This window comes from Electrophorus electricus, chromosome 5 (assembly GCF_013358815.1).
Source record: "Electrophorus electricus isolate fEleEle1 chromosome 5, fEleEle1.pri, whole genome shotgun sequence".
Lineage (NCBI taxonomy): Eukaryota > Metazoa > Chordata > Actinopteri > Gymnotiformes > Gymnotidae > Electrophorus > Electrophorus electricus.
The window spans coordinates 2,723,828-2,740,425 of NC_049539.1; the positions used below are offsets into that span (position 1 = coordinate 2,723,828).

General features: G+C 42.2%; 1 protein-coding gene across 1 annotated transcript in view; it reads right to left on the bottom strand.

Annotated features, from left to right (window-relative positions):
* The window catches only part of vipr1b (vasoactive intestinal peptide receptor 1b), a 54,375-nt gene that overhangs the window by 24,125 nt on the left and 13,652 nt on the right, over window positions 1–16,598 (bottom strand). The window contains exons 2-3 of the mRNA XM_027016221.2: window positions 16,393–16,483; window positions 15,140–15,253 (exon numbers count right to left, since the gene is read on the bottom strand). Coding sequence (XP_026872022.1) covers window positions 15,140–15,253; window positions 16,393–16,483 — 205 coding nt within the window. The remainder of the gene's footprint in view (window positions 1–15,139; window positions 15,254–16,392; window positions 16,484–16,598) is intronic.

The window sequence follows — 16,598 nt, forward strand, 5'->3', positions numbered from 1 at the left end:
GTGTCAGTAGTGTAGCCTCTCTGAAATGACTGTTGTAAGTGTCAGTATTAAACCAAACTGGTATGACATAAGCCTGAATGCACTTCTTTGGATGAGTTCCTCCATGTTTTTCCGAGATACTAACCATGCAGCAGTAGGTCTCTTGAGCTCCAGCAGAACTAAAGGGGGGAGATTAGGCACACAGCCAAGCAGAGGCCCATCAGGGTAACACAGCACGGAGTAAAGGGGATCATAAGGATCTTCTGTCTTTTCCTTCTTTTAGATGCCTCCAGAGTAAAGAACATCATTAATCCAATATACGGAATTTTTTTCTGATTCCACTGTTTACACAATAATATAAACAATCAGATTAAACCACATGTTTCAGGTCACTGACCTTTAGTTATTTCATAGAGCACAGTCTTAGTTTTAGAGCACTAGGAAAAAGCCTTCTTGACATAACACACAATAAATGGATGAGAACTGTGCTCCCATAGGGAAGAATTCATGCCTTCTTAATAACTGACAACCAAATAACTGTGTGGCTTAATCCATTATCTTTCAAATCAAATAAAAACTGATTACAAGTGGCAGCAACATGGACTGTGGCGTAAAATCAGTAAAATTTCTAAGGATGAGCAAATCAGGCAAACCTTCATTTCATCATATTACATTAAAGTTTCATATAATATAACCTTCATATTACACTGCCCATCAGTCTGTGTAAAGGTTGCTTATGAACACATATACTCTAGTATTGCTTTTCGAGACCTGACACTGAAGGTGGTTTTCTCCACAACATCCTCACAAAACATGTGTCTCCACACACCCCCAAATTTATGTCTCTTCACACCCTCACCACCTACACACACTCACGCACAATAAATCTTCACAAATCTTCTGGACATTACTTCCTGTCACAAGGCACAAAACAATTCAAAGCAGAATAGCACACTAACCCCGAAGAGCACACTAAGCCTGACGCGTCCACTAATCCCAAAGAGCATTAAAAACTCAGAAAAGCACACTAACTCCAAAGGTTTGCAGACCACATTAATCATGAAGAGCACATTAATCCCAACTAGTGAACAGCAATCAGTCTGTTATTCCACTCAGACAAACACTTACCACTGCAACAGACTGGGACTGTCTGAATAGGCACGTTGGGGAGGCATTAGGAGTCACTGTTTGAGCATTATGGAAAGAGCAACAATTAACTGAAAAATTAAGACATTCCACCCAACTCCTAGGCAACCCCTTGATGTCTGGTGGATGCCGGGTGATTATGTCTAGAATGTTTTCCTGTTTCCATGATTTTCATTAATAAAGAGTGTTAAAATACTTCATAGCAAAATGGAACATCTGCCAAATGCTGGAAATGCAATCTTGAAAAACATTGCTCATCATATTTTTGTTATCAGATGAAAAAAAGAATGAAAGTACATTTTGTAATGTAGTGTATAACAATTAATAATAGAATATATAAGGTTAAGGATCTAATAAGGTGAATATTCCCATCTACATTTTACAGACATCAATGCTGAAAGTTACAAAGTGTCTAGTCATAGCTATAAGCTGTTCACAAACTTCCAAATATTTTGCCTTCATCCCAAATACCCCTTCGACAATGATGTACTCAGGTAATGCAAATCTTTAGAGACCTGCATCTTCATTCCAGCAACTTTTACTTCAATGGCAGATACACACACACACATACACACACACAAAGAGAAACACAAACACTCAGAAACACAAACATGTATGGACTGGAGTCACCTTATTATTATGGAAAGATTTAACATTTAAGCATTATCTGGACAGAAAAATATAACACAATTAAGTACATACAGAATGAGTGTGTAAACCTTCAAAAAGAAGAAATTAGATTTAGAAGATAACAGAGAAAGAGAAAACACAGGAACTTGCTCCAATTTCAATGCCACTAGTCTCATTAGAAACCTCTGAATACTTAATATGTTGCAAGTAATTTGAAAAGGTCATGAATTTTAATAAATTTTCCAAATCATTTGAAGTCTGCTAGAGGTGCTGTTATTGTGATGCTGATTACATGGGCTACGAATACAAACTGGACCCTTGAAATTCCTGGAGGAAAGCATCTAAGAAATATGAATTTACCCAGAAATGTCTTCATGGTAAAACCTTAATTTTGAGTCCACAGTTATTACTTAAATCACAGTAGACATTTTAAGCCCAGTAACCATCAAGTGCAATTCAATCCAACTCTATAAACAGCTATAAATTAAATGTATAATATAGAAAATAATTGTTCAAAATGAACTGAAGTATATTTTGACATTGTGGATATAGGCTAACAAGCTACTCAGAGCGTAGAAAACGTTTTGCAGAAACACTTCAGTTGTTGGACTACAACCAAGGCACAGTCTGGCCATAAGACTGAAGGTGGACCACAGAGGACAAGCTGGCTGAAGTTCCCAGAGAGCTACAAAATTCCTTTAAAAACTGGCTGGAGAACTGGGATCCTCTGTCCGAGACCAGGTAAATGGGAATGTCATGGACTCAGATCATGCTCTCCAGCATGCGCTGGGCTGTCGCTAGGGCAGAAAACAGCTTTGGCAGAGCAACAAATTTGGAAGTCTTGGAAAATCTGTCCACAATAACCAAGATCACAGTGTTACCCCGTGACCTAGACAACCTCATGACGTGAAGGTTGGTGAAGGTTGGTAAAGGATGGGCAAAAGGTGGAGTAAACCTATAGGTCTTGCCCTTATGCTCCTTTTCGCAAGTCAAGACCTTGTAAGTGGCTACAAAATGTCTGACCTCCTGACCTAGTTAAGGCCACCAGAAATATTGGTGTCGTAAGAGTTGCACCCAAGTGCAAGAAAATGGGGATGATGACCTCACTGAAGTACTTGTTTTTTGGATACAGGGATGTAAAGCTGCCTTGCAATCCTTCTTCCAGGATCAGGTTTGGTCCCAAGTACCATTCGCATGGCCTCCTCCAGGCCCTAGTGCAGTGGGACTACAGTGCGCTTGGGTGGGGGGAATAATTGGCACACCAACTGGTTGAGAGTGGAGATACTCCTACTGGCAGGAGAAAGCATTTGGTTTGATGTTCTTGGAGCCTGGATGACAGGATAATGTCAAAATAGCCTAAGAACAAAGCCCACCTGGCATGTCTGGGGTTCTGTCTTTTGGCTAATTGGATGTAGAAGATTTTTTATAGTCCATCCAAACCAAGAATGGGTGTTTAGCTCCCTGTAATTGGTGCCGCCGTTAATTTAACTGCCAGAAGCTCTTGATTCCCCACATCATAGCTTTTCACTGCCACGGCAGGAACAAGGGAATAATAGGCACATTGGTAGAGCTTTTGGTCTGAAACAAGATGGCTCTAACACCTCTCACATCAGACAGCACATCTGGGTTGGGTAGATGGAGATCTTCAAATGATTTTTGGCCTTGGCTGGTCCACTGGAACAACCCATGCTGTATACGGACAAAGGAGCCAGAGGAACCTCCTAGAGAAACTGATGAAGCCCACGAAAGTATAATTGATCAACCTAAACTGAGGCCAATCCATTACTGCCTTTAACTTGTTGTCCATGACCAGATGACCCTTGGAGCCCATAAAACCCAAAAATTGTAACAATGTCAGGTGGAAGGTAGATTTCTCCACCTTGACCTACAAATGGTTCTCCAAGACCAGAAGGATAACCCTCTGGACATAGACCAAGTGCTTCCCCACAATCTGACTATAGATGGGTATATCATCCAAGTAGAAGGCAGCATATCATTGGACTGTAACGTGGGTGAGGTGGATAGCGAACACGTGTGCAAAGTACCAGCGCCTTGGACTTGGGAATGAGCAGAATCCAAAACAGGGGAAGACAGTGAAAATGATAAACAGGACAATAAGTAAATGACTAGTTTAATAACAAACATCAGAAACAAACAAAAAGGATAAGAGACCAATTCAGGGCAATTATAGATCAGGAAAGAAACATACGAGAGTACTGAGATAACAGAGCGGACAACTTAACGAACATGAACTGGAAAGGCGAAACAGACAAAGAAGGCAACATCAACCAAAACACCAATAGAAATCACGTAGGACTAAACAAGAGACACATCTAAGCAACAAGAGACGACAATAGTAAACAGAGAGAGTAACTTAACTTGGAACACAGAGAACAAGTACAGCATAACCAGAACCACAGCAGAATCAGGACATCAAAAAAAAACCAAAAAAAAAAAAACCAAAAACAAAAAAAACCAAAAACCCCCCCACAGACCTAGAAATGGAAATGACCAACAAACCTGAGATGCAGTAACACGGTTTAAATACACAAAGCTAACAAGACTATAAACAAGGAGCAGGTGAAAACAATGATGGGCATGGAAAACAAACAAGGGTGGAGAAAACGAAACTATGGACTGGAACACACGGAAGAGATCATGAAGCCATGGAAACAGGAGAAGCTCCGGTCCACGAACATGACAAATACAGTATATTACATACACAATACAGTATAAATTATATACTAAGTATAATACCTAATTTTAAGCCAATCCTCTTAGAAGTCTGAAACAGTGGTTTAGAACCATGTCTAGAGTTGTGATGTAACTGAAGTTTTTGTCAAGAAGCCAGACTGACTGTCCTCTCTACCTGAACAATGGTGATTATATAACACAGGCATTTGAAGAGGCTGTTTTGTCATTTGAGCTGAAGAGGAAAATTGGTGAGAGAAATTGGTCTGTTTTAGTGAGAATGTTCTATAATGAATTAGGAGGATTTTAAACCTAACTATTTCTTTGAGCTTCTCATTTTGTGGTTTAAAGTGTAAACTATAAACTAAACTGTAAAAATAAACTATAAATTATCATATATTTGCTTGCCTTGATAGCGTATACATTGTTCTTTACAAGTTAAGAGGAAGCTCAATTTGCAGCAGTTCAGGATGTTCTAATAAGAGTTTTAATAATTTGAGGAATGGTATCTCAGAACACAATATCTCTTGTCCATTAAGGGGCAGGCTGGCACAAACAAGCTGCTTCTGTTATGTAGCCTGGCAAAAGATATTTGTCATGTATAAGAACCCAATATGCACAGGAAACTCACATGACACAACATTGCACTCACCTGTGCCTGCCCAAAACCTTTTTGATATAATTTCCTTTATGTTAGCTGTTGTGGTAGTGTACAAAGAATCAGTCAGAGAGGAAAGGATGGAAAAGGCTTTGTACTGTAATAGGTCAAACCAGAAGAAAATGTAATGCATTAGAAAACTCCCCATGTGCACACGTGTGGGGAATTGAGATTGAATCCTCGATGACTTTTTAAAGCTCTTTGCTGCTACACTCGGGGGTGGTGTGTTGGGAGTCTCTCAATGTCATGATATATTACCATATAAAACCCTGCAATCAAAACATTTTTTAGTGCTTCTGACAGAGTGCAATTGTTTAGAATGCGAAGCTGACTTTGTAAAGTTTGCAGGAAACACAAACCCCACATGTTGGAGATCCTTACACATTCTCTCTGGCCAGACATGGAAACATTATTTTTTAGTTCAAAGTTCAGCATCTTAAAAATGTTAAAATATTGCTTTTATAGTTAAATATAGAGCAGTGTGTTCAACAGCTCCACACTAGCTGTAAAGTAAAGCTAACCCAGGTGAAGCAGCAGGCTGCACAGAGACTTCTCACTCCATGTTTTCGAGCTGGGTGGAAATTAGAGGTGCAGCTGGAGGAGCATTGTAATTGCAATGTGGCCCTCTTCCCCTGCGATTGAAACCTGAAGAGCTGAATTAGCGTCAGTGCCTAATGGCTAGGATGGGTATATGTGTGTGAAGCTGACGCTGAGTGGGATGGGTGGTATTTGTCATTATGGTAATTTGGGTGAAGTGTGGAAGGTTGCATTCAGGTGCTTGCACCTATTCACATGGCTGAGAGGAAATGGTTTCATTTCAGATCGATGAAACACAGTCCCTGTAGAGCTGAAGGTGCCTTTTAGGGTTAAAACACAATTGCATGTTGATGTTCATTCTTACAAACTGTGTGATCAGACATTTAGTCTATGCCTTACATAGACTAGCTTTTTGTGGGAATGAAATTTAATATAACTAATTGCTTCTTATTTCATTGAAAGTAAAAAGTATTAATGAAATGTAGTTAATTTTATTTAATTATTTACTCCAATTCATAATGTGCATGTGGTTTTGAATAACCATCCCACTGGTCTTGTCTCTTTTAATGCTATGGCACAAACTTAGCTGTGGCTTATGCTGCACTGTTCTGACTGAGTTGAAGACCTCTCCTGTCTCAGTGGTTAACCCTGACCCTAACCCTGACCCTAACCCTGATCCTAAACCTAGTGTTATGACTGAGGGGAAAACATGCTGTCTGAATGGCGATGGTCTATCTCAAGCACTCATGCCGAACCACAACTTTTAGTGCACTTATCTTTCCCTGCCCCCCCCCCATCTCTCTCCCTGTGTTTCTTTCTCTCTCTCTCTCTCTCTCTCTCTCCTTTTCTCTGTTCTCTCTCTCTTTCCCTCAAACACACTACATAGATGTATGCTGACAGCATATCTGTATTAGTACTTTCTGCGACGGAAGTGTTTACTTAGAATATTGCTTTTGTTGACTAGAGGAGTCCATGTTCTGCTTAGACTCTTTAGTACGATTATCTATAATTCTTTTAATATCAAAAATAAATAGGATTATTCTGCATCGTGTTTTTCTGTTTACATTTACATCTTTACATATAGTAGTGTTTGTAGTTTGTATATACATATGAAATCTTTACTGTTTAAAGAACAATCATAGCCTTTTGGTGAGAAATTGGATGTTAGGTGGTGCATTTACATTAGATTAGTGCAATTGTTAGGTAAACACCTTTAATTGTGTTATCTTAGTTGAATTAAGTCTGAAATTAATCAACTGAATCAACTGAACAACAAACCTAGATTTCTAATCAATCTTTTGAATCATTGTTTCATATATACACCTGAATAATTTTTATTCTACTTTCAGTCATCAGAGCATCTATAAGGACTTATGCTGTGATGTGCAAAGTATAAAAGACACAAATTCATCAACTTCCTTATCTGACTATTGAAAAAGTTATTTGCAATATTGACATAAAAACACATTATTGCAAACATGTGTAAACACCTTATTGGAACACTCACCTTAATCAGGTTATTCACTATAATCAGATTGTGTGCATGTAAACATATTGACTGAAACTGAAAGAAAATAATATGAACTCCAGATCTTATTGACCAGCAGTAGTGTGAAAGCAGCATTCAACTTAAAACAGGCAAAAATGCTTTTATGTTCCACATGTGCAGTCTTTGGGAGTCTCTCCATGCTGCTTGAGGGACCAGGAGCCCTGTTGGTGTAGCTGTGATGACCTCCATGGGGTTAAATTGTTTGCTGTAATTCAAGGCATGGGGTTAGATTGCTTGCTATAATTCAGGGCATGGGATTAGATCATTTGCTGTAATTCAGGGCATCTGTTCTCTTTTTTGTCTTTCTAGACTGGCATGCACCTCTGATCACCTGAGGGGTTTATTATCACTATCAAGTTGCACAACACACCCAGGAACACTGGATTAGATCTGCTTGGTTTCAGTCAGAGTAGACTATGTCTGGCCTTTGTTTTACTTTTATGTTTCAATGGCATGAGATTTCTCACAGTAAAAAAAAAATATATAACCATCTGTGAGCTGTGAAAGGCAGAGATTCTGATGGAGATGCTGTTATTTCACTGTGCAGCAGCATGTAGAGGAATGATGACTCTCAGGATATGATAATTTCCTAAATCAGACTATAAAACACTGGATCTTAGAAGTGGAGAGCTCTTGATTTAAAATCCTGTGTATGTGTGAGTGATATATTATATCCTCTGTAAATTCTTGCGTGTATGCTGTGCTTTGCTGTAAACCTTTTGGGGACCCTTAGGGTGCTTGGGTTATGGTCTCGGATTATACATGTAGTGTGGATATCAACACAAGCAGGATCTTTAAGGCTCTAAAATCCCATAAACAGGCTTCTATGAGAAGCTGCAGATGTTTAGGTTCAAGCTTAGGGTCAAAGTTGATTCCTGTAGCTCTTCTTGAGACCTTGCTCACAGATGATCTTGTGAAATTGCTCCTACATCTAACAATTTCTATAGCCTCATTGTCAGACCCAGAGAGCACAGATGAATCTTTTGGGCACTCTGTAAGATACGGGATTGCCACAATTTCCATAAACTAATGGAATAGAATCTTTGTCATAATGCTTCGGCTTGTTGTAATGATTTGGTTCAGAAACTCAGGAAGGATCCTCTGCATTTTTTATTTGAACTTGAACTCCAATTAAATGTGGTGAGCTGGAGAAAATTATGTGAAATTCTTTTGAAAATGTCTTCTAATAACTGTCACTCCGCTCACTTTCCCATTAGTATCAAGGGGAACATCTGAAGGGTCAGTGTTTTGGATTATAAACTCGATCTGCACAGCCTGAACATTGCACGAGTAAATTAAGCTTCATCTTTCGGGTAAATTCACAACTGTAATGGCTTGTGTTAAGGCGAGAGGCAGGACAGTTCCAAGGGGCTGAATGATAGATAAATGAAAGATCAAGGATCGATGTTAATATTTCCTGCAACGTCTGTGAGCTTTCCTCCCTAGTGGATTTCCAGGCTGAAAGGACATTGCTTTTGAGTTTGGGTAGGAGAGAAAGGGAACACAGCAATAACAGACAGAAACCAGAGGCGTAATCTTAACCATAACCCTAAACTTAATCCTGACCCTAGCCCTAATCTTCCCTCAGACAGACTTCTGTCTTTGTCAACTTAAAAGCAAATGCTTGACATAAAGTAGAATCTGTTCTACACACTGGATTTTGTCTTTTGGAGCAGTTGAGTGTTAGATTTGATGTGCTATCCTGAGTGGCAAAGAAAGCTTTATATGTCCTAGGTCTGGGGGATCATCCCCCATGTTACCTCAAACTGTGCATGAGAGAGCCCAACAGGCTGGGCTTTGATCATGTGGGACAGCCTGCCAATTACATTCTTAATTATCATTGATATTGGCATCTGCAGAACTGATATTGCAGGAGGTTACAATATGCAAATACTGGCACTTGCGATATCTAAATTACACCCCTAACAAACCACTACATCTTTTTATGTGTGCTGTGAGAATATTGACCGGTTCCAGATATTCCAGATGAGTGAATCACTGCATTCACAAAATCCAACAAATATAAATAATGCTGGTTAAAATGAACAGTAATTATGTCACATTTGGGAGTTCTTAATGTGATATCCATATTGTGTATCCCTAGCAGTGGCTTACCCTTGTTTTGCCTTTTGTTTTGAAATTATAATTTTAGTCATGATTTACTAGCCATTTACTAGCCAGTGAGAGACAGGGCAAGTTAGCATTTTAGAGTAATACAGACAAAACAGGGCAAATAAGAAACTGTGAAGTTAGATCAACCAATTTATACAGCACCTTGTATTTTTAGATTACACTGATTAGATTACACTATGTTACATTACACTGAAATTCATCAGTTTGAATGAGGTGTCACTTTGTATGTATTTTATTTCTTAAGAGGATATACTCTAATTAATAGAAATGATAAAAAAGGTGGCAGTAAATCCTCTTCAGTATGAGTTGTACATTTACAAATCTGGTTCACTGGATATAAATGCAAACACTCAAAGTAGAGTAACAAAAACCCTGTTACTTCTGGGCTTCACTGAACTGACACTGTAGAGTCTGTAGAGCCATGGATATGGTTTAAATATACGTGTGTTTGGGATCTTTGTAATGCTTATGCTTCTGCCATAACTGTAACAGTTATAGATGTCTATTGGTCAGGTCACTATGGCTACATGCACATTACAAGCCTCATTGTTCGATTCCGATCTTTTCGGAGATCGGATTTGCCTATCTTGACGGTCATATTCATAATTGCAAGTGGCATGTATGTCTGCAATGTGAAAGCATCTGTCCTCTGTAACAACATAAATGTATACATTGATGTGTTTTTGCATGAGTTACCTGCATCACTAACAATAAAAAACATCATATTCGTAAGATCAGCAAATCAGCAAAATGGACATACTAGTAGCTCATGTATGCACTGTGTTTGCTCTAGAGGACAGGAAACAGTACATCAGATGTAAGTGTTCAAGACAAGAAGGTGGAAAAAAGCCAGACATCTAGCTTTTGCTGTTTTAACAGCCACTGCTATTGTTCTATTCCATAGTGGTTTTGCTATGCTGCTGTTGCTGGCTGATTATGACAGTACTAAGTTGGCTGACTGTTCTCATTCAAGTATGAAAATGAATCAGATATTGTAAGGGGCCATATGCACTGAGGGCCTCCTGCCAATAAAGTGAGGCCAAACACTGCCAGTCAGTATTCAGTTGGATCACCAGCATGTGATCTCTGTGCATTAAGGGTGTATATAAGGGTGTATCTCTGTATATAAAAGGGTTTCACAAAGGCCAATCTTTGTGAAGCCTTGGCCCCAGCAACACACTTTTACAAACGTCAATGGTAAAGTGTATTTTGAGTGGGCGGTCCCCTGTGAGTTGTCTTCCTTGTTATCTGTTGTGTGAGGGAGGGTTTTCGATCTTTTTTCCTGGTTGTTTCTGGGGATAAATCCTCTCTCAGATATGCATCATACAACTATATGTGTGGAACATAAAAGCATTTTATCTGTTTTAGGTTGAATGCTGCTGTCACACCATTACAGTTGCATACGATATGCATCTCTCTCTCTGTGTCTCTCCCCCTCTCTCTCTCTGCATCTGTGCCTTTTGCATCTGGGTTTCACCCTGTGGCATAGTGGTTAGAGCACAGTTCTCCAGTTCAGTTCCTCCCTTCTTTGACTCTCACAGCTTGAGGAAACCTCTTATTCCTCTCTTTTGAGCAAGCACTTCCATTCCTGTTATGTTTGGTAGGGTGTGGGGCTCTTTGTCTTCCTCTCTCTGCGCCTGTAAATCCTTTCCGACTGGTAGGGCACAGAGCCCTCTCCTTTCCCTATTACCTACTCATTCACAAGCAGTTCCACACCATCCTCTTTAAATTTGTAAACAAAAGAGTATGTCACAATCCCTGCTAGTGTAATAGATGACACTATGAGCCACTGTGACGAGGAGGTTAAGCAGCATGCGGGGACCAGTCGCATAAACAAGAACACACGTTTTATTTACGCATATAACACACATGACGTAGCACACAGGCTATTGGGTTCAAACACCGACACCACACACATGTAAACGATAGACATTTTTACGCGAATACTAATGACACAATGAGGAGCAGGCGTGAGACACAGGGAAGGCGTGGCCACATTGACGAACCCACACACACAAGGAGACGTTTGGGGGAAGAGGCCGTACCGTGACAGCCACAGATCATGACCTCTTTGCCACGAACCCTCTGTATCCATCAGATTTTCATTTTTCCTGTTATTTTTGGTTCCTCGTTCACCCCTTGTATTAAATCTGAAATTGGGTCATCCCTGGTGGCTTTTAACAATCAGAAACTTCATCAGTATGGCAGCTAACCCAGGGGAACCTTTGCCATGCCTTCTTGGCGTTGTTGTCACGTTACACCAAGGCTTTGACAGTTATGAACACAGCAGAGAGGAAGTCTCTGTATCAGTCCATCACTACCCATGGGGTGCAAATGGCAAGCCTTGAAGAGGTGTTAGTGGGCCACAGCCCAGTGTCAGCACAATAGTGTTGATTGTTGTAATGCCTCAGCTTTTATGGAGACTGTATTCTGACCATTCGACAGTCCCATCTGTTGTACAGTGGCAGCCAACACTGCTGAATATTTGGCAGGGCAAATTCTCTGTGGAATACTACATCAAGACTTCTGCACACTAACTGCAGAATCCCAAGGGTCTCATGGCCATTTTCCAGCAGGGCCTGAACAACAAGATCAGGGATGAGCTGGCTGTCCAATACTTGCCCTTGTCCTTAGAGTCTCTGCATGAGCCAAGCACTGGCTTGACAATCAGCTACATGAGCACCGGGGGTCCAGTCAATGGAGCTGCCCAGGGATCTTCCAGCCCAGTCAGTCCCAAAGTATCAGCTCTCCACAATGCCCAATCCTATTCTAGTCGGTCACAGTCACCTGATGTCTGAATACCGTGAGCAGAGTGCAGGCAACAGGGCCAGTGTTTATGATGCAGAGGACTAGGCCACATTTTAGAGAAGTGCCCCTAGCAACTGGGAAAAGACAAGGCCTACCCCAGAAGAAGGGGGTTGGTGTAGGCCCTGTTCAGTCCTCCAGGACATGTGTGTTGTTTCTTTGTGTTTCCTTGTCATAAGTGACTCCACCTAAGGAGAAGGGCCTCCATGCCTTTGTTGCTTCAGGTGCCTTGGGGGAACTTCACAGACACCTTGTTGTCTAAGGCACTTGGTCTACCCACCGAGTCCTTACAGACACTGCTCCAATTATTGGCCATTGATTGTAGTTCCCTGCCATCAGACAACATTGAGAGGCAGACCCGGCCGGTCCTTCTATGTCTTGGCCAGCAGATAGAGAGTCTTTAATCCTGACACAGGCCCTGGATGTCCTCATGATACTGGGCTAAAGATGGCTACAACAGCACCATCCTCACATCAACTGGATTTCCAAGGTGGTTGTCCAATGGGGACCACATTGTCACAGCTCCTGTCTGCATCCTAGAAGCAGTGAGGAGGCTCCAGGAAGGTGGTCCTGTCCCAAGTGCCATCAGCTTCTCATGACCTTAGGGTGGTCTTCAGCAAGCAGAAGGCAATATTCCTCCCCCCTCATAGATTATTAGACTGTGCCATCAACCTCCTCCCAGGTACCACTCCTCAGTGGTGATGGCTCTTCTCCTTGTCAGGTCTGGAGAAAGCAGCCATGGAGGATTACATTAAGGAGGCATTGGCAAAGGGAGTCATCAAGCCATCCATCTTGCCAACCCGTGCAGGTTTTTTCTTTGTTAACCCAGCAGGGTCAGAGAACTGAGTCCTCTAACTCTGCATTGCATTAATTAACATAGCCTGAATTAAATAACAATAGTCAAGGACCAGTACACCATACCGCTGATGACCTTTGTGTTTGAGACACTGCTCCTTGTTTATATTCTTGTTAGCTCACCCACATTACAGAATGACCAAGCCACTAAGAACACAGCAAGTATGCACCTCCCCGGACAGTGGTCATCTAGCTGTGAAGACAAGTTCTCTCAGTAAGACAACACTGGGCAGAACAATTCCCCTGGTACTGTAGGGACAAGGAATTCTTCAGGCCAGTCAAAGAAGACCAAGGTAGTTGAGACGCCTGGTAAGTGGCCACAATCCAAGTATCCTGATGCTATTGTCGAGGAGTCACAACTCGTGGGACTGGACCAAGAGGGACTTGGTAACCATTTGTTCTACTGAAGTTGACAGTATCGTACAAGCTGTAGGCCTTGATGGGTCCGTAGGGACTATGGACACTAGGGCATTTTATTTGGATTTATTAGATTACCTGAAGACTGGTAATCCCTGGTCTCTCCCCTGCACTATATGTCCCCCTGGGGAATTTAATGGAGAGGGTTCCGTGGAGGGGTTTATCTTACAGATCCAGCTGTACTTCAAGTACCTCATCTTCCCCGATCCTCCTGACTGTCTGAAGGTTCGCTTTTTCTGCCAGTATTTAGAAGGAAAGGCCTTACAGTGGGTGAACATTCTTAGGGCTCAGAGAGGGGAGGAGATAAGGACGTTAGAGGGATTTTTCGAAATGTTAAGGGCTAGATTTTCAGGATCAAGACCCCAAAAATCAACTAGCAACACTGACCAGTTCAGTAGTACCCCTTACCACAGCCGCCCAGCCAGTCCCTGCCTCCGGCGTGAGAGACGCCGCCAAGTCAGTTCTGGTTCCGGTTCCCGGTGTGAGAGACACCACCTGTCCTGATCCGGTTCCCAGCATGAGAGACACCAACTGTTCTGATCCAGTTCCCAGCATGAGAGACGCTGCCGCCCTGAGCCTGTTCCTGACGTGAGCAACGCTGCTCGTCCTGTTACCAGGTCTGCTCCTGTAACCACACCTCTGGACCCAACAGACCTGCCGCCGCTGAAGGCCACGGCCGTGCCTCCAGACATCCCGGACCTGCCACTGGATGCTGCAGCCGCACCCCGAGACTCACCACCGCCGGACGCTGCGGCTGGGCCTCTGGAGCTCCCTGACCCGCCACTGCCAGATGCTGCAGCCGTGCCCCCGGACCCGCCACCACCGAATGCCGCAGCTGCACCTCCCGGACCTCCCTGACCAGACGCAGCCGCACCCCTGAACCCGCCACCGCTGACTTCGCAACTGCACATCCGGACCCGCCGCTGCTGAATGTCGCAGCCACGCCCCCAGACCTGCCTGTTCCTGGAGTAGAAGAAGCCACTCCACAATCCCCATGCCTCATGCCAGACCTGTCCCTGGGCTTTCCACTATTGACTCTCCTGTGCCCAAGAAGGCTGCCACAGGTGTGCTCCTTGAGACACTTAGGACTCCTTTGGTGACCTCTCTGCTCCTAGAGACTGCTGTGCCAACCCTTAGTTCTGCCCCAGTGACTCCTTCGTCTGCGTATTTAAACCGTGTTACTGCATCTCAGGTTTGTTGGTCATTTCCATTTCTAGGTCTGTGGTTTTTTGATGTTCTGATTCTGCTGTGGTTCTGGTTATGCTGTACTTGTTCTCTGTGTTCCAAGTTAAGTTACTCTCTCTGTTTACTATTGTCGTCTCTTGTTCAGTCCTACGTGATTTCTATTGGTGTTTTGGTTGATGTTGCCTTCTTTGTCTGTTTCGCCCTCCCAGTTCATGTTCGTTAAGTTGTCCGCTCTGTTATCTCAGTACTCTCGTATGTTTCTTTCCTGAGCTATAATTGCCCTGAATTGGTCTCTTATCCTTTTTGTTTGTTTCTGATGTTTGTTATTAAACTAGTCATTTACTTATTGTCCTGTTTATCATTTTCACTGTCTTCCCCTGTTTTGGATTCTGCTCATTCTCAAGTCCAAGGTGCTACTTTGCACGTGTGTTTGCTATCCACCTCACCCATGTTACAGTATTAATGCATTTATTAGTGTATGCATTAATGTATCTTTTACTAATGTTTTTTTTATTCTTACTATTTCACTTTTCCCAACATCATTTGGCACTCACCTTCACTGTAGCGGTCAGTGAAGTAACTGAAATAGTTTGGACACGGAATGATCACCAATTCCCCCACCTCGGCTGAAGGCCAGCAGGCAAGCACATCCCACATCCCCTTGCAGCCTGTAGAGAGAGAGGGAGAGAGACAGAGAGAAAAGGAGAGAGAGGGAGAAAGGTAGAGACAAAGTGAGGGGGGGGAGAGAGAGAGAAAGAGAGGGAGGAGACTCGCCACTCAACCACTACGACACAGTGTGCACAATGTTCCTCAGCATGCATAACACACAATTAAGCTGTAAAAAGATGAGCTGAAGTCGAATCCTGCTTTAAACACACTTCGTTTCTATTAGCTGATATGGGCTAAGGCAGTTGATTCCCTGCTATTTCAAGATCCCTGCATATACTCAACTTACATAAAAAGGTTTAAAATTGTGTATGTAAATGTTGATTTTTAGACATAATACACACAGTTACAACCATAAACAGATGAGCTGAAGGTGAATCTTGCTTTAAACACACTTCCTTTATATTAGCTGGTACAGGGAGCATCTTCCCACTCACTGCTATTGCCAGCTTACATGTATTCAGTTTGCATAAAAACCTCAAATTGCACAACCCCATTGATACCCTTTCACCATGACACAGCCACAGTCGAGAAAAAGCAGGGAACTTCAGTGGCGAAGTGTGGTTTGTAGAGAGGCGTGCTCTTTTGTGATGGGGTTTTAAAATCTCAAGGCTGCACTGAAACAGTGAAAGGAATATGTGGCTTTCACTCTGAGCTGCTGTGCGTGTTGGACGCAGCACTCCCCATCCCTGCTGGGATGTCTTCACCATTCCCTTTCACGTCAGAGAATTGTTTCACAGTGGCTTGTCAGTGTACCTTGTCAGCCTAACAGATGAGTCAGATGATAACCTATTACATAGTTGAAAGAAGCATCCTGGTAACCATTTTTATGAGCATTCAGGAGTCCTTGAAGCCTTGGCTGCATAGAGGCTTAGGAAAAGTGCAAATGTTTTTTTTTTGGTTTTTTTTATAATCCAGGCCTATATTGCATCAGGACCTTGAAAGCAACATTCTCACAATCCATTATAACACTGAAGAAATATATCCATTCAGTCAGAGTGTTGATCAACCATCTACTGTCAGTCAGCGAGGCTTTCTACATCACATTTCCATAGCCCAGTTACTCCCCCCAGCCTTAAACACTGTCACCAGCCTCTCACAGCCACAGAGCTATAAAGCTGTAGAGTATTATGAACGTTACCTGATGTGACATTTTCAGCAGTGCTGGTCTCGCATCTCTCTCTCTCCAACTCGATTTCACTTACCACATCACACATCTGGACTGCTCCAATCTATGAAAGAAAGCAGGAGAATTTTAGTCATCTAAACTCAATATCAATTACAGATGATACATGTGCTGATGCAAAAATGTTAAGGTTTACTGCCATTTTTAAAATGCATTTAAAA